This window comes from Rhinolophus sinicus, chromosome 12 (genome assembly GCF_057876585.1).
Source record: "Rhinolophus sinicus isolate RSI-liver-muscle chromosome 12, RSI-T2T, whole genome shotgun sequence".
NCBI classification, from domain to species: Eukaryota; Metazoa; Chordata; class Mammalia; order Chiroptera; family Rhinolophidae; genus Rhinolophus; species Rhinolophus sinicus.
The window spans coordinates 22,074,395-22,099,028 of NC_142512.1; the positions used below are offsets into that span (position 1 = coordinate 22,074,395).

Genomic DNA, 24,634 nt, shown 5'->3' on the forward strand with positions numbered 1-24,634 from the left:
GGCTCCCACTTGTCTGGGCCCTCGAGAAACGACGTACATTCTCCAGTGGGTGACATTAAGTTAGTCTTCCTAATAATAATTAGAGGGCAGGGTCAGTTGGGCACTGAGGTCCCCCCCCAGTCTGTGTTAATTAAATTGCTGTTTTGTTCTCTATAGAAGAAGGCAGAGGTGGGCTGGGCCAAACACAGTTGTCCCCTCCCCTCAGCAGCTGGCCGGTGTCACAGGCCAGGCTGGGTATCAAATGATATCCTGGGACTTACCGGCAGCCACGGGGCTGCCTGGGGTCTATACTTAGAAATCTGTGCCGGCTTACACCAAAAGCCATCCACACTCGCCATGGTCAGTCAGGTGGACAGTGGAACTGCCAGGGGCTTCAATGCCTGTGTGTGGGCCACGTACAAGAACCCGTGGCAGCTCAAGCCAGCCTTCGGGTGAAGGCCAAGGTTGAAGGAAGACCAAGAAACAAACCCATGCTTTGTTTATCTGTTTAGCTTTCTAGTCCTAGAGCATAGGATAGGTCAATCAACTGCCCCAATCCGTGCTGCTAGCACTCAAGGTCCATTTGCAGAACCTGGATTTCTGGGATGTGTAGGCAGAGGCCTCCCCCAGCTTCCCTGGATGGGGATTAATTAAAGGGCCAGGATCCTTTGCCACAGATTCTTCCCTGGGAACTGGTCCCACCAGAGGCCAGAGGTAGACTCCCAGAACCCCACACACCCCATTGAGGCCAGGACCCGGGGGGCTGGGGCAGAGGGAAGAGCAGGAGTGTTTCTATGGCAGCTCAGGCGGGGAGCCTGCATGCCTCCAGTTGGCAAGGGAGCACCTGATATGTTCCTTCCTCACTGCTCCCCACCTTTGGGCTGAGGGACAGGGAGGGGTGAGACTTGGATAACAGTTGGATATTCTGGGAGGCACAGGAAGGGCTGAGGCAGTGAGGGCCTGGGTCAGGCAGCCTCCTGGGATTTCCAAAGAGATCAGCAAACAGTTTGGGGGTACTGGCTTTGCCTGTGGACCGCATCTGGGCCCAGCCTCTTTACTGTCACAGCCCTGGAAAACAAGGAAAAGCCCCTCCTGGGAGAAATCAGTCACTTCCTAGAGGCCGCTCTACCACCTCCCCGCTGGCCAGCATGGCGAAGGAAGTGTCAGATTTGGTCCCTGGAACCCCCTTTACCGTGGATCAGACCTTGCCTCTCTCTTGACTTTCGTTTCATCACTTAAAAAATGAGTGGGTGTCGGTTAGATCACATCAGCGGCTCTCAACCCTGGTGGCACCCTGGAATTCCTAGGGGGCTTTAAAAAAAATTCTGATGCTTGGGCCCCACCTCAAACCAATCAAATCAGAATTTCTGGGGGTGAGGACCATGAGAGCAGACAGGCTTCAGGGTTTTAAGTCTGGCCAAGAAAGGGTCTGAGAAGGCCTAGTTCAGAAGGCAGGTCTGGCCAGGTCAGGCCACGGCAGGGCTGCACTCTGGGGCTTGACCTCCTGCCTGTCACCTCGTGAGGCCCACACTTCTTGAACTCAACCCCAGCCTAGGCCAAGTGCACAGATGTCCCAGGAGATGTCCTATCCCATACACTAGTGCCTCCCTCCCTCCCACAAGGCAGGGGCAGGGCTCACAGAATGGGGAGCTTGGCTGGAATGTTCAGGAAGTAGCTGTCTTGGGCCTACGTATTGGTATGTCTGGGTTTGAAAGCCTCAGAAAGATGGTGCCGTGGGGAGATGAGGTGTGGAGGTGGAGGGATGCAGGTCAAAGGGGAGGCGATGGGGGGTCAAAAAGGGTAACTGATGAGCATTTATACGTATGTATCTCCTGCTAGATGAACTAGGTCAGGGCATGCAATGCTCATCACATCCTGAGATGGGTGATAAGGCTCGCAGGGTACGTAACTTGTTCAAGGCCACACAAACCGATTAGTAAAGCTGAGGCATGGCCATCTCTACCTAGTCCCAGCCAGCCAGCCCTGTCTGCGCTGGTACCCACTTCTTTGCTCTATAAAGTGAGCTCTTTTTCCCAGGGCACAGTCTACCTCGCATCACAGGCCACATCTGGCTTTCCTGGCTCCATACCCTGCCCTGCCCCCACACAGCTGGGATGAGCTCCAGCTGTGAGGTTAAAGCAGCTGCAGGAGGCCTCCCAGGGGGTCTTCTTGCCACATTCCTTTTTAACCCGCTCAGCTGCCCCCTGGGCTCTGGGCTCCCCCTCAGTTCCCCTCCTGCCCTCTGGTGGAAGCGGGTGCTTTCTACCTCTGCCTGGGACCAGATCTCCAGCTTCTGGCAGAATCTGCTGTCACCACAGCCACCACCATCACCGGAGAGCCTGTATTGTAGCTGCCTCCCAGGTCCCATTCTTTTTCCTATAAACCCTGAGGTACCTGGTGTAGGAATTGGCACATTTTTTTCTGTACAGGACAGAGAGTGCACATTTTCAGCTTTGCAGGCCATATGGTTTCTGCCGCAACTACTCAACTCTGCCATTGTCGCCCAGACACAGACAATATGTAAATAGATGGGTGTGGCTGTGTTCCAATAAAAAGTTTTAGTATGGACACAAATGTGAATTTCATTTAATTTTCACGTCACAAAATAGTCTTTCCCCCCACCCCACCAGTTAACAATGTGAAAACCATTCAAAAGCCTAGACAAACAAACCCCTGGTGGGCTGGGTTTGGCCCAGGGGCCACAGTTTGGCAACCCCTGATCCAGCGCGTCATGCAGCCACTCAACAAACACACATCCCTGGGCTCCATCTCCTGGTGTCCCTGGGCCTCACTGCTCCTTCCTTCCCGCTTCCCAATGTGCTGACATGTCTTCTCCCTGTCCAGCCCCCAGCACGCTATGAGCAGAAAGGGGACACACAGGAAGAGGCTTTGAGGCGGGCCCACATCTGCCATCTCGGCAGCCTGCATATTGTCATCTTTCTCTGGGTCATCAACACACATTTCCAAAACCACGCCTCCTGGATGCTGTTTGAAAGTGGCCAGACATGTCCAGCATTTGAGAAACACACACACACCAGTTTGGGGGCTGTGTGCTTCCCCCCAATACATGCTACTCCCGAAATGGAGAGGAGGTGGGTGGGCTTCTACAGAGGGTTCTCTACACCCAGCGTGTTTACTGATCGTGGGACAAAAACACCCCACTATTGTTCACTGGACTCCATAGTAAAACGCAAGTTAAAATGGAATACTCTAAAACAAACAAAAACAAAACAGATTGGGGTCAGGGTAGGCCAGGGGGAGGGTTTGCCAGCAGCCAAAGAGACACACTAACCAGCGGTGACGCTTGGCTTCTGGGGAACTGGCATATGGGAAAGTCCCTCCCCGCACAAGCCGGGCCCTGCTCCAGGGCAGAGCGTCCCCAGATCTGCAGCCACCCTCCCCTGCGTCCCTGGTTGATGCAGCAGGTGAGAGAGAACGAGCAGGGTGGCAGTGGGGACGAAGGCCAGGTGGGCAGCTAGGTGGAGAGGACGGGCTCCAGAGGGGAGGGTGCGTGGATCCTACGCCATCCCAACAGGGACACTTTTGAGAGGGAAAGGTGGAGCCGTCAGTAACTACCCCGGGACAAGAGCCCTAAACTGGGAGGATCCCTGGAAAACTGGGAAGCCTGGTAATCCTATGCGGAGGGTGAAGGGAACGGGGTCTGGCTTGAAATGTATTTCCCTGTGGGGAACCCCAACTCTCCTGGGGGTAAGGGCACTGACAGAAATACACAGCGGCCCTCGGGTGTGGTCACATCTTCAGTCATCTTTGTGGCCTGCTGGTGCCCATCTTCTCCCCCTTTCAATTCTCCCCTGTTCAAACTCCGTTAGAGGATTCCCAGACAAGTCGTCTATCTTCATCTCCTGCCTCCTCTGTACTTGCAGGCACAGTGGCTTTGCTCCGGGCCCTGGCACAAGCCTGACCCCAGTGCTGGGGTGCGAGAGTCCCTCTCGGGGGGGCGGGAGACTAATCACAGACCCCTCCCCCAGGGAGAGGCATGTTCAGCATGGGGTCTGTCCTTTGGCTTGTTTGTCCAGGTGGGGGATGCTGGGCCGTAGGTAATGAGTCTAAAGCTAGAGATTTGAGACCCAGGCTGCTCGGCCTGAGGACAGGGGCCCATTGTTTCAGAGGACCCCCATGGGGGTCCAAGCAGGCAAGCAAGATCTCCTGGGAGTTCCTGGAGGTAGGCAGCCCCTTCTCTGTAGTTTTCCAGAAACCGTGTAAACAACTCCTGCCCTACAGCATGGCAGGGAGCCCAATGGGGCCCTGAAGGGGACGGCTAGGACTCAAGCCAAGGAGGCCATCCAGAGTCACCAGGGTTTGAAGGCACAAAAGGGGCCAATGGATATTCATGAGGGAAGGAAGAGAACAGGAGAGAAACCCTTCTTCTGTCAAGGTCAAAGGCAGAGTGTGAAGGGACCTTAGAGACAATCTAGTCCAACACTCATTTTACAGAGAAGGAAACCAAGGCCCAGAGAGGGGAGGGGACCTGCCTGGTCACCCAGAACAACAGCACCAGAGCCAGTGCCCTGCCGGTGACCAACACCAGTACACACCCTACTCCTGGAGGGCATTTTCCATGGTGGGCATTGCTTACCCAGATGTAAAGGTTTCATCCCTGCACAGGTTTTCTGAGTGGCCAAGGGGAAGACCTCCCTGAGGTCTGCCCTGAGAATCACCTCCACAGGCGCTGGTCCAAGGAATGCCGAGCCATGTGCTCGCCTCGTGGGCCCAGAGCCCTGTGGAATCCAGAAGCAATGGGGTGCTGGGCTCCTGGCCTCATCTGGAACCTGGCACGTCCCCTAATGTCTCAGTGGCTCCAAAGATGGAGGATGGGCAGAAATCCTTGACTCCATGTTCTTGCCTAACCCTACCCACGCCCACGTAGGTGACAGCGCACACTTTACTTCTTTTGGGAAAAAAAAAGCAAATCCTACATCACCAGCTACACCCAAACACACAGGGTCTGAGACAAGGCCTAGAGCCACCCAGGGCTGTGGCACATTGATTCTTACTCAGCTTCTCGGTGTGCTTCCTCTTTTCACAACCAGTCTATTCATAAAAATAACAATTACTGGTATTATTGCCACCCATGAAATGGCCTGGGCACACTGCTTGGTAGCCAAGGAAAGTGAGGTTCAGAGAGATTAACTTACAGAAGATACAGCAAGTGAGTGATGGTGCCTGGATTGGACCCTGGTCCGTGTAACTCCAAAGTTAGCACTCACGTCTCTACACGGTTTGGCCTCCCTGGCCCGGCTGACCAGTAGCACTGAGAGGCAGGGCTGGGTCTGCCTGTCCAACCCCAGTTTCTTAAGTTCCCTATAGGAGTAGGCTCAAAACAAATGCATGCCCTGTTCCAACCAAAAGCACAAACCGCAGGCCCAAACCAGTCACTAGAAGGATAGGGAAGATCTATTTTAGGGAGATTCTACTGCTTCCCCAGCCATTTGACCACAAGAAGAAAGGGAATGAAATAATGAAATGGAAGTCACATTCTATTCCAACATGCAGAGTTTTCCAGGCGTGTTCCACAGTTAGCAAAGCAAGGACTCTGAGCGCAGCTCCATAGTCCCATTCCAGGGACTCACGGAAAGGCCGCCTGCTCCCAGACCCCAGTGCCTACCTCGCAACCCTCCGGCCTCGGCTGGTCCAGACCTCGTGCTTCTCGCAGCACCACGGGTGGTGGGGCACCCATGCCCCTTGTACCCTTGGACGGCACCCAGCTCCACAGGCAATGCATGGTGAGGGGCCTGATCCCAGGGTCGCTGGCAGCCCCGGCCCCTGCTGCGGTGTCCCAGGGAAGAAGGAAGCAGGGAGAGTTTTTGTTTTCATGACTGTAGTGAACAGTCACTGCAGCCAAAAATAGTCTGTGCCTGGGAGCTGGGGAGTCAGCACATACCTCACAGAGCAGGTGCTGGGTGTGAGACCCGCAGGCTCCAACAGGCCTTGCTGCAGGGGGCCAGGGATCCAGGCGCCCAGGGTACCAGGCCACATACAGAGAGCTTTCCCCTGCCTTGCTGCCCCCTTCAAAATGTTTGCCTTGAGTCAATCAGGAACATGATCACCTCCCTCTTCCCAGTAAATCATCAGGGGAACCCCCACCCCCACATGAACTCCAACTCTCCCCAATCCCTCTGCATATCTCACAGGTTTGGGGCTGGGTGGTTTGGACACCCACAGGCAGAGCCGTAGGAACCACCAGCTATCAAAACTCATGAACTCAAAAACAGTGAATTTTACTGTATATAAATGAAATAACAATGTAAGACGGTAAGTGGCTGCCTACCAGTGGCTGTTGGGATTGTGGGGGATTATATTTTCTTTTTTGAGGTTTTCTACATTTTCAAAATTTCCTACAGTGAACAGTTGTAATTAGATTTGGAAATCTAATTAATTTTTTTTTTTTTTAAATGAAAGAAAAAGGAAAGATGCTCAGGTCACATGGTCCTATCTGAGAGAATTTACAGTGTGTGTGTGTGTGTGGTGACCCCAGCTTTGGAGCCAGACTCCCCGGATATGAATCCTGGCTCTACTACTTACCTTCTAGGGGACCTCAGGAAAGTGACACTGTCACTCAAGTTTCTCTGTCTCTATTGTATACTGGGAATAAAAGCATTGTTTTCTGCTATGGACTAAACATTTATATCTCTCCAAAATTCATGTTGAAACCTAATCTCAATGTGATGGATGTAAAGGCGGGGCCTATGCGAGGTGATTACTAGGTCATATGGGGAAGCCTCGTGAATGGGATTAGTGCCCTGGGAAAAGAGACCCCAGAGAGCTGTCTGGCCCCTTCTGCCATGTGAAAATACAGCAGAAGGACAGCCATCTATGGACCAGGAAGTACGTCACCACCAGACACCGAATCTGCTGGCACCTTGGTCTTGGACTTCTCAGCCTCCAGAACTTGGAGAAATAAACTTCTGTTGTTTATAATAGCTGCCCAGTCTGTGATATTTTTGTTACAGCCGCCTGAAGCGACTAAGACACCTCCTCATAAGGTTATTGGGAGGACTGAATGAGACATTCTATGTAATGCTCACAGCTTGGTCCTGGGCACACTGGGAACACTCACTAAAGAATTGTAGCATAAATTCATGAACAAATTACACTTAAAAAGAAGAAAACAAAAAGAAAAACAAACCAACAAAGAAGGCCGACTGGAAGGGAAGGCACCAAAATGTTTACAGCACTTCCTCTGAGTAGTAAGATTATGGGATAAACCATCAATAAACGGTTGTATTATTGTTTTCTTTGATTTTTGCACTTTTCACACTTTGAAACTGAACATACATGTAAATTACTGGATAGTAAGAAAAAAACCTAAAAAGCCAAGAAGCAATGATTATCTCTGTACAGGATTATAGATAACTTATTTTCTTTGCTTTTCTAAAATAAGTATTTACTACTTCCTTTCATAGTGAAGAAAATGAAAAATGTTATTAAAAACAACTGAGGGATAGGCTCACCTGTTACATTCTAGAAACATGATCTCTGCAGACCAACCCAAGGGTCTAGGCCTTTGACACACCATCTCTGAGCCTGAGGCCCTTTGCCTCCCACACAGACACAAGACTTCTGCTCACTGATGGGAAATGGGACACGATGGTCAACCCTGAAACCCCCAGGGGAAAGCCAGGCCACCTATCCCCTTTGAGAGCCCGTGGTGAGGGTGCGGGTGGGGTGCTGCAGTAGCAACTGTTATTGCTCTCTGAGGGAGTGAGAGTATTTGTGATGCCTCTTCTTCTGTCAGCATGGCTGTCTTCCCTCCAGGAACCCATTTCCTGAGTGCAGGTGGCCCTGACCCTTCAGGCCCTCTACCACATTGACAAAGGGCTGAGCCCTTGACCCGGTGTGGGCCAACTGGGGTTCTTTATCATCCTAGCCCTGTGATGGGTTCTGATATGAGTACATCACCAAAGCCAAGCCAATCAGAGCCTTCCCTGGAATACCACCACTACTACCACTCCTGCTACTACTGTGTTTCCCCGAAAATAAGACCGGGTCTTACATTAAAGTTTGCTCCAAAAGACGCATTAGGGCTTATGTTCAGGGGATGTCATCTTGAAAAACATGGTAGGGCTTATTTTCCGGTTAGGTCTTATTTTTGGGGAAACACGACAGGCTGGAAGGAAATGAGGCTTAGCAGCTGGTACCCTTCATGCCTGCCACGTGGAGGGGGCCCATCCAAGAAATAGATGCTAGTATCCAGACCTCTGGATACCCCTGCATCCAGACCTCCCTGAATTTCTATTACCTAAGCTGATAAAAGTCTCTTGTTTGCTTACGCCAGTTGGTATTAGAACTTGCTATGGAAAAGTTCTAGTAGGAGAATATAATAGCTTTTACTTAGTAAGTCATACTGTGTGCCTTGGTACCATGTCATCCATCCATCTAATCAACAGACAGCTACTAAATACCAGCTGTGTGTCACGAACTTTACTCAGCACTGGACTTACACCACTAAACAGAATATATAGTCTTTTTCCTTCAGGAGGTTACATCATAACAGGAAACACAGAAACACACAAATTAAAAAATAACCAAAATATGTTAACTGAAATGTGTGAACAAGTGTGAAAAAGGAAACAGTATGCTGCGATCAAGTGGTGGGCATGAGTGGCATCTAATTTTAGACAGGGTGGCCTCTCTGAAGATCTGACTTCTAATCTCCTGTCAGAGGATGAGAAGGCACTGGCCGTGAGTGTATAGAAATTTCCAGGCAGAGGAAAGGGAACGTGCAAAAGCCCTGGGATATGACAGGAAACAACCTGATGTGTTCTCACATGAGGGGAAGAGTAAGCAGGGGCAGGAGACAACGGGGAAAGAGGCAGACGATGAATATATGTCAAGCCTTTAAAGTAATGATGAGGGGTTTGGATTTTATGCTGAATGCAGCGAAACACCGATGAAGACCTATACTCAGAAAAGCGAAATGACTGGATTTGGGCTTTAAGGAAAATCACTCTTGGCTCATGAAAAATGTAATAAAGAGGAGGGCAAGAGTGGCTACAGAGAGCGGTGTAGGTGTTACTGGACAAGTCCCTGCAACAGCTAGGATTAGGGTGGTGGCGGTGGTGAAAAAGAGACATAGATGACTTGGGATATATATTTGGAAATAGAGCTAGTGGGATTTGTTAGTCAATTGAATGTGTAGGTTCAGGAAGCAGAAGGAATCAGAAATGAACCCTCAGTTTCTACCTAGAGCAACTGACAGGAAGCTGGCTCAGAGAGGTAAGGGACTTGTCCAAGATCACATCACTGGCAAGTGACAAAATTAAGATTTAATCGGCCTCCCAACATGAGGTTCTGAGTCATCTAATTCCAGTTCACGCTCTCAAGCAATCTTGTTTTCCAAACTTGCTGCTTGCCCAAAGGCATAGAGCTGGAAGCGAGGGCCGCTGAAATTTATAGGCTGATTTATTTCAAAAGAAAGGTAATGAGAGGAGACGTTTGCTTTATAAAATTAAAAGTGTGGTGTTGACACTAGAATAGTACAATATCTAGCTGGTCCTATCTGCTCTAGGGTAATCTTGCCTTTGAGGCAGTCCCTGGAGGAGGAGGGACCGAACACAAGCTGCCAGCCCAGGAGCTAGGTGGCCCTGGAGGAGGTCCGAAGCCAAAGCCATCTACAGCAGGGCTACAGACACACAGTCCTGCTCGAGTCCAGCCCATCGCCAACAGAAACCAGAGGCAGTTCAGGAACCCCAGACCTCAGCAGGCCGTTGGCAGCTTAAAGACCTCCCCCAGAGACCCTTGCAATGCAACCTTCACAAGCCCAGATAAGAGGTTCTGAGACACTTGAGACCAAAACTCTTTGGGTGATCTTGTTTGAATGCAGTCCTTCCACAAGACACCCACTCTATGGCAGAACAGTGAACAAAACAGCCAGGTCGCTGCTGCCCACAGAGCACGTCCAGTCTAGTTGGTTTTTACTGGACTTGGCAGCTCAGAAATCCAAGGAGTAAGGAGATGGGCTCATTGTTCAAAAGTGCCAACCAGGACTGGGCTAAGCCCATGATTTTTCAGATTTCTAGAAACTAGGGACACCCCTCCTCTCCAAGCTTTAAAAGAGGCCACCTTGGCTCGGGATCAGAAAAACAAATTCCTTCATCTACTAGAGAGGGTGATGTACCTATGCAAGTTCAGTAAGGACAGGAGCTCAGGTGCAGAGCCTAGAATAGTACCTGGCACACAACAGGCAATAAATACACTTAACTGCGTGACTGGACCAATAGGAGGAAACAGGAGTGGGCCCTGAGCGTTGTGTCTTGCCACACGTCATCCTCTCCTCCCTCAGCGCTTTGCATCGTGGCTATTTGCACATGTGAATACTCGTACCCCACTACCCAGTAAGCCCCTGAGCGCAGTTTGTTCATATTTAATCCCCTGTGATAATTAATCTGGGCACAAGGTAAGTGATCAATGGGTGTAAAATAAATGAATGTGAAGGAAAGAAGGAAGGAGGGGAGTGAGGAAAGGAGGAAGGACAGAGGGAGAGAGGAAGACAGAGAGGAAGCAAGGAAGGAGGAGAGATGGGGAGGGAGGGAGGGAGAGAGGGAAGACGGTGAGAGAGGATGAGAATGGGGAAGGGAATGGGAGATTGAAAGAAAGCTCGATCTGATTACACAACTATATATGGTCGCCCTCGCCTGGGCTATTCTGAGTAAGATGTCAGATGACAAAATCATGTAGAGTTGACAAGCCTGGCTTTGTAGTCACAGGATGTGAGACTGCATCCCAGCTCAGCTACCAACTAGCTGTGTGATGCTAACCTGTCACTTATTGTCTCTGAGCCTCAGCTTGCTTAACTATAAAACAGGGATCATAGTGACCTCCCCACCCCCACCCCAGGTATAAGGATTATACAGGATGATATATATAAAATACCACCTTGCGTGTGCCCCCTTCCTTCCATATCCAAACTTCAGCACTTCTCCCGACGACCTGGGTTGCACCAGTATGCGTCCCCTGCCCAGGCCTCCATCTCCCCATCCTAAGTGGGGAGAGCGCTGTGGCACAGCCCCATGGGGTTGGTACCAGATCACAATTCCTCAGTACCAAGGCAGCCCCACGTGCAGATCCCTGGGGTGTGTGCTGCATTCTGAGGAGGCTCCCAGCTGCCAAAGAGCAAGGCTGTCACAAGTGCGGCCTCTAGCTCCCAAAGGGAGAGGGTGGGGACAAGGGGAAGAGGGATAGGGAGGCGAGTCTAGGAGCAAGGGAAGCAGGGGTTCATGCTGATTGAAGCTGTACCCAGGAGCCAATGCCAGTTTACTTTTCTGGTTCAGTTTTACAGAGCCTCCCGCTTCACACAGCCTACGTACTGTGTTTCCCTGAAAGTAAGACCTAGCAGGACCTAGCTCTAATGCATCTTTTGGAGAAAAATTAATATAAGACCAGGTCTTATATAAGACTGGGTATAATATAATGTAATATAATATAATACCAGGTCTTATATGATATAAAACTGGAAATATAATATAATATAATATAATATAATATAATATAATATAATATAATATAATATAATATAATATAACACAATACCGCGTCTTATATAAGACCTGGTCTTATATTAATTTTTGCTCCAAAAGATTCATTAGAGCTGATTGTCCAGCTAGGTCTTATTTTTGGGAAAACAGGGTACCAGGGCCCACCCAGAGCTACAGCCACTCCCAGCCAATGGAAAAGCAACGTGGTAGCAGAGGTCAGGTAGCATTCTTCCCTATCCCCAAGAGAATGCAAGAATAGAAAAAAGGGAAAAGAGAAACTTGCCCAGTCAGGGCCACAACGAAAACCCCTCACTGGACTCACCTCCATCTTCCATTCAAGAAACACCACCAGCGAGAGCTTATTCGGGGACCCTGTGGCCTGTGGCCCCGGCCCTGGAATCCCAGCCAGCGCTTGCCATTTCCTTTAACAACTTCCAATAGGGAAATTGCTAAAGGGAAAAAAAAGGCTCCACGCCAGCAGGCTCTGAAATCATTTCCCCAGCTGCAGCCAGAACACGAAGCTGTGATTTTTAGTTTTTAACCTGTGGAAGGGTGGAGGGGAGGTAGAAAGAGTCCCACTGTGTGACTCTAGATGTTCAGGGAGGGGAAAGGGACGCTGCCTGTAAACTCACTCTCCTGCTCATCCCCAGGTTCCTCCAAGCCCAGCCTCCAAGCAGGTGTCCCGCACCCCCCACCAGCTGGAGCATTATCTCACCTTTCACCCATCCCCACAATGAATCTAGCCTTCCCACTACTATGCAGGAATTTTATTTTCCTTTAAACAATTCCAATGTTTTGTCTCCGTCTATTTCTCTCTCATACACACAGGTCAGTGATCTCCTAGACAAAGCCCCACCCCTGGCACTTCCTGGGAATGTACCGTTATCCTCACCACTCTGCTCCCAGACCAGGCCCTTGCAAACACCTCCTGTGAGGATGGTACCAGCTCTCTCGGAGCTCAGGCTCTTTGCGGGTACCGTTCCCTCCATCTGGTGTGCTCTTCCCTTTCCCGCCACGCTAGCTCCCAGCACTCAGGCAAGCCCTGCTGGCGCCAGTCCTTCCTTGACCTTCCCAGCCTGAGTTCACCCGCTTGCTCCCACAGACCCCAGGCCAGCTTTGGACAGGATGCTTGGTGCCCGCTGTCAATACATGTGTTTCACTGCAGCCTGTGAGCTCCTGGGACTAGGGAACGTATCTTTAGCATCCTAACTCTCAGCGCAGGCTCTAGGCTTGCACTGACTAATACGTAATTGCCATATATCTATTTCAATTAAAATTCATGAAGGTAAAATTCAAATTTCGGTGTCTCAGTCACACTGTGCGTAGTTTAAGTGCTCCACGGCCACACGTGGCTGGTGGCTACCACGTTGGACAGAACAGTATAGAATGCTTCTATCATCACGGAAAGCTCTACTGGAAAGCATCCCTCTAGACCGAGGTCTGATGGGTGGGTAAACATCTGAAGGCATCTCTCAAGCTCTCTGTCTCCAGCATCCAGGAAGGAGGAGGAGGAATCAAAGGTCACGCCTGTCAGCAACACCACAGCAGGCTCTGGAGCTGCAGAGGGCTGAGACCTCACTCAGGTTAGAGGGGAGTCAAGAGTGAAGCACCCCTTTACCACCCCAGAAACTGGGAAGCCCCGCCACTGCCCTGTGGTCACTTCCATATCCGTCCCCACTCTTCATCCAGCAGAAAGGCACTCTTTCCCGGAAACATTATGACCACAAACTAGTGACCACAATCTGAAGCCAACAGCTGAAATAATATTTAGATAACCCTAGAGAAACGGCGCCCAGGAAGGCAGTATTGAAAAGGAAGATCGTACACACACATATGGCTATACACACGTATGATGTATGTATTTTCCTGAGGGAAGAATCAGGGCCCCCATCAGGAAGCCAGAAACGGTTAAGATCAGCAGAGAACTCATCAAAATGGCCAAGGGGACAAATCCCCCCACACAAAGACCATCCCATACCTGTGCTTAAAGCGAGGGGGAGTATTTTGAGGGGGATTCATGGCAATGTGTCTTTTACTATAATACATTTTTTTAAATTTAAACATTCACCGTATTGTTTGATCACACCTCATATATGCAATAGCGAGAATCAATTCTTTTTAATTTTAGAATAGATGTAACGGATTTAAAAGACTTGACGGGGTAAACTGCTCCTGCCAACTGTTGATGGATTTATGTCCCACGAGAGCTGTCCTGGACCTCTGACACTGGCATATGTTATGCTCCTATGCACACTGGTTCGTTAGTTGGTTAGTGGGTGGGTGAGTGGGTAGGTTGGATGAATGGGAAGAGGGAACAAAGGAGAAGAACAGTATATTATAGCAGTTAAAAGAGAAAATTACACGCACACCCTTATTTCCAAATCCCAGAGCTAGCACCTCCTAGCTGTATGATTTTAAACAAGTTATTTAACCATTCTGTGCTTTAATTTCAAGTATGAAATAGCAATAACTGATCATAACTTCTTCACAGGGTTTTGTGAGAATTCAGTGGCATTATCTATACAAAGTGTTTTAACACAGTGGCTGTCACATGGTCCATGCTTCAAGAAACGTTGGCTGTTGTCCTTATGGTGAACCAGTGAACAACTGGTGTGGTCAGGCTGTCTCATTCATAAAGCAATGGCACCCAGGACACATGCTAAAGCCACATTTACCCTGGGTCCCTCCTGCTGCTGCTTTCCCCCCACACCCCCCATCCTGAGAGTACAGAGCATCGCCTCTCAGTTGTAGCCACACAGAGCTGTCCTTGGCTTTGCGTGTGGTCCCTTTGCCTGGCCCACTGCATACCCAGCCCCTGCCCTGAGTCCCCACGGCCCGTGTACCTGCACCACCTCCGGTCTCACACTGAAGGTGTACAGCCAGTCACTGAAGCGAGGGTAGCTGTTGAGCTCTGAGGTCCTCTCACCAGGAGCCACACTCAGCTTGCACTGCCGCTGCTTGCAAATGTACCGGACCAGCTTCGCCTGCAGGGAGCCCAGGAAAGAAAAGGCTGGTTCATTCGGGGCACATACACGTGGCTGCCCTGAGCACGCTACAGGGGTGCTCTGTCATTCCAACAGCACTGAAGCAGGAAAAGGGGGAGGGAGGAGAAGAGAAGGGTCTGGGAGAGCCAGCAGGAAACCTGGGGGAAAATCCATAAGCCCCTACCCCACCCAAGGCCGGTTGACACTGCCTCATCCTTGGGACCATGATCCTCAGAGAGTAATGTGCAAGACTGGTCACAACAGAGAATGGGATTAAAACATAAGAAGGGCTTCCTGCCTGAGTGGGGGGAGGAGTGGGGAGAGGTTAGGTTCAGGGGGGTTAGTAATCAATGATATGGAAGATGTGGGGACTTGGGGAGGATGAGCAACCTTCTACTTAGGATGCTTCCAGCCTAGAATCAGGTCGCCTGGTTTGGGATCCAGGGGCTCAGGCACATCCTAGCCCTGTGACCTTGGACAAGTAACAAAACATCCTGGCTCCAGAAAAGCCTGTTTCCTCCTCCAGAAAATGGGATAATCATAGAACCTCTCTCTCAGGGAGGTTGAGAAGAAATGAATTACTCAGTGTATGCCTGGCCTATACATGCTGGGCAGGCCTGTTGGGTTGTGTGTGGCATTATTAGCAAGGGTCCTTGAATACACTCTAAAAACAAGCTTTCAGGACCCACACCCAAAAATGGATGCAAACTTCAGATGTGTGAGTCCATGTCTTTTCCAGGGGAAAGTGTCCACAGCTTTACAAAACTTCAAATAAAATAAGATTAACTAAGGTCAGCCTGGCATTCTCTTTGACAAACACTGGCCTGCACTGTACTACTAAGGAATGCAACAGTGGGGGCAAGACCTGAGGGGAGGGCAGAGCCCAGGGCTGATTAAAAAGAAGGGGGAATGGTCTCAAACAGATGGAAATGAGTGCCTGACCTGAAGAAAACCAGGGCCCTGGCTCGGCTGACATCAAGTGGCCGATGGACCCAAAACGAACTGCTGAGATGTTGACGGGATTCTGTTGGCCTCATATTGGTGACTTTCAAGTCTCCCCAGAAAGCAAGCACCACCTTCAAAGACTTGTATGGGAACGACGCCACTCAAGCTACTTCCCAGTCCTACTGCCCTGCCAGGGTTTTGTTGTTAATACATCCCTTTATCTTTCATCTGTAAATATCTCAGTATATTTCTCTAAAGGGTAAGAGCTCTTTCTGTTAGCACAGTCTCAGTATTAAAAAATAATTAATAATTTTCAGTTTCAAATATCTAGGAAGGCTTCAACATCCAAACAGGAGCTCTTGACCGTTTTTAGACTACGGACCCCTTTACCAGTCTGGGGAGGTCCTTCCTTTTCTAAGAACAATGCTCTTAAGTGCATAAAACAAAACACTGTGGATTGCAAAGGAAATGAATTAGATGTAAATACATTTATCAAAATATTACTTAAAATTGTGACAGGGTACTAAAAGCTTCTTTATAAAAGGCAGGTAATATTAAATAATATCTAGCAGTGGGTCTCATAGCTATCATAAGTTTGAAACTGTGACAAATGTAAAACTGCTTTTTTTCAGATAGCCCCACAACTGTATCATGATAAGAAAACTGTGATTTCTATTGGCGACCGAGTCACACGTATTTGCTGAGACCACTGTGCCTTGTTGCCTACGTCCAAATTGAACAACACACTAAATTTCAGTTAAGGTTAATGAAAGGTTAAGAAATGAAAGGTAACATTTTTCCCCTACAAATTCATAGACCCCCAGAATTCTCTTCACAGAACCGAGGTAAAGAACCCTTGTGGCCAGAGGGATGCGAGGCATGAAGTGAGACTCATAATGACAACAACACCATTGCTTCTACATCAGCCTTTCTGAAATCTCCTCCAGAAACTTGTTTGGTCCCAGGCTCACAATGGTCCCAGGCTCATGAACGGCGAGACTCAGGGGCACTGGCCTGCAGGTCTGTTAAGTCCTGCTATCTTCAGAGGGCTCAGTGGCAAGTGAGGACAATTGCTAGAGAGGGAACACTGAGTCAGAAGAAAAATAATTCCACTCAGTTGTACAGTTTCGACATTTAGTAAAACCTAGATAGAAGCAAACCCACAGCATTCCTACACTACACGCCCCTCAGGTTCCCAGAGCAGACATTACTAATCAAACATTCTCTACTGAGGTTTTACACCTCTGAGCAGACACTGCTAACGGAATGCTCTCTGCTGAGGCAGGCAACTCCAAGTTGTCACACAAGAAGTGTATTTGCTGTCCTGTTATGAAACCTAAGCCCCTGGGAACATCTGTAGAGTGTGAAGCTCATAAACGCCAAGACACGAGTGCCTCTTGTATCCTAAAGGGCTCAGTGGAGGCAATCACGTCCCTCATCTAGGCCGACCCCACTCCATCCATCCCATCCCTCTCGGCGTGACCAGAGGCCAATTCCCAAACTTCTTTTCCAGGCTCATCTCCACTCCACCTCTGGCCCACCCTGACCTCCAGGTGCATACTCCCCTAGGAGCTATTCCTCAAATACTTCCTATACTTTCCTACGCACTGGGCTTCTCTGCTCCAACTGTCTGCTCTGGCCAGAAGTCCCTCCCTCCTCCAGCTCCCGTGTGCTTGGCCTGGGCAGGACTTCCCAGGCCTGAGCACAGGTCCCATCTGCCCTCCCGAGTGTGTCTGTGGCAGCCCCTGTCACAGCAGGCCGCCCAGACCAGCTTCTAATACTGTCTCTGCCAACAGATGTGAGCTCCCGGGCTCCCAAACAGGCTTCAGAGTTCAACAGAATCTGGGTTCAAATCTAGATTCTTCCATGTATCCGTTGTGTGACCTCAGGGAAGTTCGTTAATTTTTCTGAGTCTCGGTTTTCTCACCTGTACATCAGGAATGATAGTTATCTAGCTCACGCCTGCTGGGAAGATGGAACGATAGTGTGGAAACCCACCCTAGTCTCCCTATTACTATACACCAGGGCAGGGACTGTGTCTACCTCATTTGTGACTGTACCCACACACCTATTACTGCACCTGGAACATAACACGTGCTCAGAAATCCTGAGGAAGGAAGGAGGCAAAGAAACACGTGGGCCTTATCCTCATATTAAAATCTTACTCACGGCCAGTTCTTCCCTCCACTCCAAAATGCTCTCAAACCACAGCTTCAAAGAGCTGACCAAAGACAGGGGGCAATAAATCAAACAACTGTGCCTAGTCAAAACCATTTTTTTCCACATTAACCAAGAGGTGAGGCTGCCGGTACTGACAGCAGCCGCAGTGAAGGCTGTCCGTCACTGGCATTGAGAATCGCAGGGCCGTATCCCTGGGAGCCAGTGAGTAATGCATCTGTTCTGCATAAGACTTTGGCCATCACAGGTCAGCATCAAGGTCAGGCAGCCTGGCCTCAGCAATGAGCCAGCGTTTGGGGCTTTCCCTAGTTCAGCCCCTTCCAGCGTGTCCAGCCCTTTTCAGCCTCCAGGCCCTCTGCCAGGAAGGTTCTTTCCAGTGGCCCCTCAGGTTCCACAACTCAGCTCAGATATCCATTCCTCCAAGAAGCCTTCCCCAAATCCTTAGCCCCATTCCCTCTCCTCCATCAGATCCCACATCGCAGTTCTCATACGTCATTGGTCTGCTTCCTGCTTTAGACTGTAGACTTCATGAGGCCAGGTGCCTGGTCTGTGTTCTTGATCCCCACTAGATCCCCAAAAACCAGCTTACCTGGCATATGGTTTGCGACTGTAAAACCTTTGTTGAATGAATAAATAAATGAAAACACAATACATTTTAAAGCCCCGACAGGCATATACTTTTACCAAAATGACAATGGAAAATAAATGCCAACTGGGTAAGTGATGACTCAGGAGCCTGAGAGCCTCAAACACCCGGGTAAGTTCCCCAGAAGAGCGAGCAGTCTCTTTGTTCAAAGGCTGTTAGAGATCCCTGCTAGAGAGCCCACAGCAGGCTCGTGGGTAGTATCATGCAGACCTTGAAATGACTCCTCGCTGCCCCCAGTTAACAACCCCTAAGCCTGGCCGGCAATGCCACTTGCCAGCAGGTCTGGTGTCCTGGCAGCTGCTCTCCTCCAGAACTCATAAAGAAGACAGGACACCTGCAGATCTGGGTTCTGCTAAAGGAGCAAAGCTGTTCTCATTCACAAAGGATGGAGGTGCCCAGTGTGCAGCAGCTACAACTGAGCAAATATAAGGCGGCTCTCACTTTTTGGAAAATTGGTCACAGTCACAGAAGCACCCAGGGGCTACTTTCCCAGAGAAACCACAGTGGGGCCTGCCAGCCCAGCCCCAGGGGCCTGCAAGGGGGCCTTTCATGGGTAGCGTCATTTTCTCTTAACCACAAAACCGCAAGATATAAATTTTCCGGAATAGAAAAGCACCTGGGGTTTCAGCGATGGAACTAGCAGTAAGAGTCATTCATACTCTGGCCGTCAGGGAGGACCCTGGCACTAAAGTCTCATTCACCCCAACCCCAATATTCTTTGGCTTCATAAGTGTGTGCCCCACCCCTGCTCTGACACGTAGCCTGTTGTACAGAAAGAGCAGAAGAGCGTCAAGTCACCCCATAAACAGTTGGTGGGTATTATTACCAATACACGGTCCACAGCAGGTGCTCACTAAGTGTCCTAGGCTGAAAGATCTGGTCTCTGGTCCCAGCTCTGACATTTAGATCAAGGCTCTTGGGGAAATCCCCCTTAGCTTATCTTCAATCTTACCACCTATGCAAAGGGTATCATTTTATGGAAGTTGAAGCCAAAGTAACTACTATAAAAGTGCTGGGGACAACAACAGAATATATATAAAAGTCCTACTATGTTATTGTTGGTTACTCCAACCATATCCAAGAGGAAGCCTAGCTCTGGGAGGAAGAACTCTAGCTCTCGAAACAGACGGACCTGGTCTCAAAGCCCCTCGCCACCATACTCCCTCAGCAGGTGAACACGGATAGAACCTTGGCCTCAGTCTTCCCATCTGTAAATTGGGGTTGGTCTGCTTCAAAGGGCTGTTTGTGAAGATTTACATGAGAAAATATGAATGTAGGATGTTCACATGCTCAATGGTAGCTGTGGTAGGTAGTATCCTCATTGGGCAAGGCGTTCAGGTTAACTTATACCCTCCCTGGGCAACAGGGAAGATGTGGGTGGGATCACACCCATTTCAGAGATGGGGCTAAAGAAGAACCCGAAAGCTGGTGTTGGCCTTTAGAACAATGCTGGTGGATGGCACAGATTAGGTACATTTATTTTAAAGGCATGAGGGCCAAGGCCCAGCTCACCGGTTGCTCCAACATGACGCCAACACAGGCCTCCCAAACAGAGGCTGCCGTGAGCTTCACTTCCGTGGAGGTGAAGCCTGTCACATATCCCTGAAGAGCAGACACCTGTTGGATCGCCCAAAGCACATGCCACTGACAGAGAGAAACTTCCGCAGGAAAAGGAAGCAGCTCCCAGAACTGCAAGCGTCTCAGGAACACGAGAGGCCTTACACGTCTGCTCTGCTCAAAGATGCCAAGTGCAGGGACGGCAGCCTCTCCCGGGGGAGGCTCTTTCCTTGTCATTCTTCCTTTACGTTGGACCTAAACCCACCTCCCTGTAGCTGGCACCCCAGATCCCAGGCTCACCCTTCAGAATACATCACAGTTGTCACAGATGACCCACGGGCCAGGCTGATCTGGGACATGGGGCTCCTCTGTGGCCACAGAACTGACATCCCTTGGAGGCAGCCACAGTGGGCTGGAGGGGTAGCTGCCCTGCCCCCCACAGAGAGAGGGCAATGCCGGCTGAAACTGTCATCCCAGCAGAAACCTCTTGCAGGCTTCCCAGGCTGGCTGGCTGGCTGGGGGCCAGCCATTGTGCTAGACTGGCCAGGCGGTACAGTGGTAATAACCAGGCAAACATTCCATCTGATGCACAGGTGTTCCCATACCTGTTTACCATAAAAGCATCTGTTCTGACTGGTCAGGGCCACGCCTACCATCAGTTAACTGTTCCATCACCCCTAGCGGGAAACACGGGCGTGTCGACAGGCGGACCTAAGGTCTACCCCCGGTGCTATCACTTCCCAGCTGTGTGGCAGTGGCCACTTTATCTTAGTTTCCTCGTCTGTGAAGTGGAGAAAATAGCATACACTCCATAGCTGAAAATTCACTGCAGGATTCATGTATACAAAGTGCTTCGTCCAACGCGCAGAACATGCAAAGTGCTCACTAAATAGGATGCTGTTAGTATCCGTCCTGCTCAGCCCCAAAGCACAGCCTTGGTGAGGAGTGTCGATTTGGGGCAAGTGCTGTCTGGATTCCATCCTACCCAGGCTTCTGCACCGTTGCAGAACACGTCTCTCCAGACAACCGACTGCAAACAAAGTCAGCTGCACCTTAAAACTTCAGTGCGTGGGATAAGGAGGTCCCTTCTGTGGGTAACCCCCAAATCCGTGATCCAGGCTATGGAAGTGGCCAGATGCTAAGACGTTTGTCACCCTAACCCTGATTCAGATGTTGGCTGCTACAGGACCCTGAGCAGATGGTTACTCTTCCCAGTATCCCAGGTCTTTATGTCTCAAGCAGGGCAGGTGGTTCAGTCTATGGGGACAGATGTGACAGATGTTGAAATACAGCTGCCCAAATGAACCCCAGGCACAGGCGGAGATGGACACCCACGTATAGCAGCAGGCTCTCTCAATTACGGAAATCATGTCAACGCTACAAGATCAACCCTAGTGGTAACAATGCTTTCTTCTATTTATGTAGCACCTTATCACCTTCTCTCCCTGGATTCTCAACGAAAACTTCCGGGAGGTAGGAATTGCAGTAGATCCCTGACAGCACAAGAGTGATGTCCCAACCTTCACATAACCCGAGGGCTGGCAACGTCCCCGAGCATGTCATTCTCCCTACAAAACAGTTACATGCAACTGAAAACATCACAGATCCTTCCAGACTCTTGATGGGAAGTACTGTGCACGCAACATCAAGTGGAGGGAAACAGAGCTACGTTGAGCTCCGGATGCTGGGCGGCCTACTTGGCTCACTCACTGGCTGAGGGATGCCCACCCATCCTGCAAACAGTAATGCACAATTCGGAGTCCAGCCAAAGCACAATGGCAAGTACAGCTCGTCACTTAGGGCCACTCACAAATAGCCAACCACACGTACTAAATCTATGACACTTACAGGTATCATTTATTATTCCCATCTTACAAGTGAGGAAACTGAGGCACCAAGAACTTTGTAAGTTTCTCAGATAGTGAAGGGACTGAGGCCTCAACCCAGCTGCTTCTTTGTACCACACCATCTCCCCCAAATGACTCCTGCTATCCACCCCCTTAGCTTTGCTAAGCTGTCCTGACGGCATAAGCAGGACGGCAGTGGGCAGGGCCCACCTCTCCTGTGGCCCACAGCCCCAAATCCAGCAATGCCCAGATTTCCCCAGGCAGTGAATCCTCTGAATAAACGCTACAGACTGCCCCCATACTCTCCAAATGTGTCCAGTCACACAGTGGCCACTGGCTCTGGTCCTCACTTGCAATAACCTACCGTCTGAGCTCTACCTGATCCCTGACTCCAAACCTCCAAACCAGCTCTGAATTCATTAAAACTAGCTACCATCCTGCCCGTGACCTGGGTCTGCCCCTTTCAAGGAGATCCCAGCATGCTTGCAGAATGAGGTGGGCACCTAGATGGCCACTCCACACTTCCATCCCCTTCCCATCGGGTTACTCAGTCAGCAGGTGTAATTCTTGGACCCGCCTCCAGATCACCAACACTTATGGGACCCTGACTCCCTTCTTCCAGGTGGGCAGCACCGAACTCCTAAGAGGATGTTATTGTAGTCTATTTCTAGTTCCAGGTCTCTGTCTACCCCATCCCAAACTTCAGGAAGTCGTCCAAGCTCTCGCAACTTCCTCCAGCCTTCCCTCAAGGGTCCCTGAAGCTGCCACTCCTTCCCCAGCACCACCAGCTCTGCAGACAGGGCCTCGGGGCTGGTCCCTTACTTCTTCCTCCTCCTCTCCAAAGCTGGAGTAAGTTCCCGGGAACATCCTGCCAGCCCAGGCAGCTAAGCAGTCTGGTCTGGTTCCCATGGCCAATGTATTGCAAAATGATTTCTGAGAATGTAAGGAGGCTTCTGGAGGTCAGGACGCAGCTGACAGCTCCACACACAGGCAGGGAGTGAGCCCAGCCCTCGGCCCCCAGCACGAGTCCCACAGAGCTCTCGAGGGTACCAGCGGGGCTTCTATTAGAGAGAAGGGGGCAGAGCGAGCAACAGCACCAGGGAAAGTGGGGTGAGGAAGGGAGAAAGTGACCTCAATCCCCAAGCCGGGCTTTTCACAACCAACCATCTTTTGTCTGTCTGTCTCTGGCCCCCACCCCTGCTCTCCTGGCGAAGCTGCCAGACGTGTGCATTTGTGCAGCCGATCTCCCCACCAAGCCTCCCACCAGCAACCCTGCCCTGACGTCAAACTCGGAGTCGGGAAACTTCAAACACAAACAAACAAGTCTGCCCCAGACCACAAGTGGAGTCGTGCCCAAGGAGGCTGGGGTGAGAGGGCCACAGCTGGGAACTCGGGCTTCCCGCCCTTCCCCGGCTCCACAGGGGCTGTGGACTCCAGACCTGACAACAGGCTGCAGATGGGAGGTTCAAATCCAAATGGGATCAGTCTTTGGCTGGCTGATGGGTGTGAGTGCCCCCTGGGGCTGGCACGGCAGTGGGTGCAAGAGACCCTGCCCAGAATCACTGCAACATCAGTTAACTTCCTCTGTGCAATCAGCACCCCCATTAGATACCATCACCCATTCTAACTGCTCTGGTAGTAATTATGAGCAGGCAGGGCAAGGAGAGACTGACGTGGCTTAGAAGCACATATGAAGCTTCCTGGAAGAGATGGAGCTTGAGCTGGGCCAGGGGTGGATAGCCAAGGAACCAAGTTTTCTCAGCCACACCTGCTATCCCATCTCAGGCTCCACTGAGGTCATGACACTCAACAGGAAAGATTTTCAAGAGGAAAGCATTTCCCTGACCGAAATATCCGCAGATAGCTTCCACTTGAGAACTACAGTTGAATGAAATAAAAGTGCTCTTCAGAAAACCAACTTTACCTTGAAAAGCTGGTAAATGAACTATCTCGGCCTTTCCAGTTGGCCTCAGTTCAATACTATGGGCCTCCAAATGTGCCCCCCACACCCCCACACACACTTTTTTGTTAAAAGAACCAGCAGTCCTTGGGGGTTGTGGGGACATACTGGCCTAAATCATGAGAAAGCAAGACATCGCTTCATCCCCTAGCTGCCTGGGACCTGAAGCAATTCCACAAAGGAAAGAAAGAAGAACCTCTGTCCATCATCCATTCATTGAACAAGTGGTCAGTAAACTTCTTCCCGATGCCAGGCACTGAGAGCCACTGCAGCATGGTGACAAGCAGCCTGGCGCATAAGCTTGAGGAACTCACGCAAGTGGGGGTGACAGATGTGTCCACAGACAGAACTGACCAAAGGACTGTGGGGGACAAGGAAGGGGACCAGGTATGCCCACCCTCCAAGCATCCCTGACAGCCCCAGTGCTGCACGCTCTTGTTGGGAAACTGAGGTGTCAGGAGCCACAGATGTGGTGTCAGCCCCTATGTCACCCCCAAACAAGATCCTTAATTGACACAGCCTTTGTCCCAGTTCAAACACTTATTCCACATGCTTGCCCGAAGTTCACCAGGATCACAGAGCACAGCTCGGCCTTGAACCCCTCAATTACAAGAGGTATTCCCTGGGAATTCCTGACATTGCACTCCGGAAGGGACCTGGGTATGAATTACCAAGCAGAGGCCTAGAAAAACAGGCAGAGGCTGTGTCTAATGGCAAAGGTGGATTCCTGCCAACAAGCCCACCCCCTTACCTATCTTTAAGACCTGATCCCCTGGAAGCCACTAGAAGGGAGGGATGGAGGAAAGTGAGGCGCTTCAGATTTTGAGCTGAAAGCACCTGCTATGAGTAGGCGATTGTGCCGTACATCAGGGAAACAGAAGGTCTTCCTCTCCAGGAACATGACTGTTTGTCTAACAACCCAGGCCACCACAGAAAAGGTAAAAGGCTGTGGAGGGACAGGTGAGCACCTCAGATACCAGGAGTCAACTAATATGTCGGTGAACTCCCCTGGAATGATGGGTACTACATTAAGCGCTCTCATT

The 24,634-nt window shown here is 50.3% G+C and overlaps 1 protein-coding gene across 11 annotated transcripts in view; it reads right to left on the reverse strand.

The window, feature by feature from the left end:
- The window catches only part of KSR1 (kinase suppressor of ras 1), a 145,049-nt gene that overhangs the window by 50,088 nt on the left and 70,327 nt on the right, over positions 1-24,634 (reverse strand). For 10 of the 11 annotated variants that reach the window (XM_074320247.2, XM_074320245.2, XM_088802057.1 and 7 more), the window contains exon 2: positions 14,318-14,458. The exons of the other annotated variant lie outside the window; for it this stretch is intronic. In XM_074320247.2, the coding sequence (XP_074176348.1) occupies positions 14,318-14,458 (141 nt within the window). The remainder of the gene's footprint in view (positions 1-14,317; positions 14,459-24,634) is intronic. 11 annotated transcript variants of the gene reach the window in all.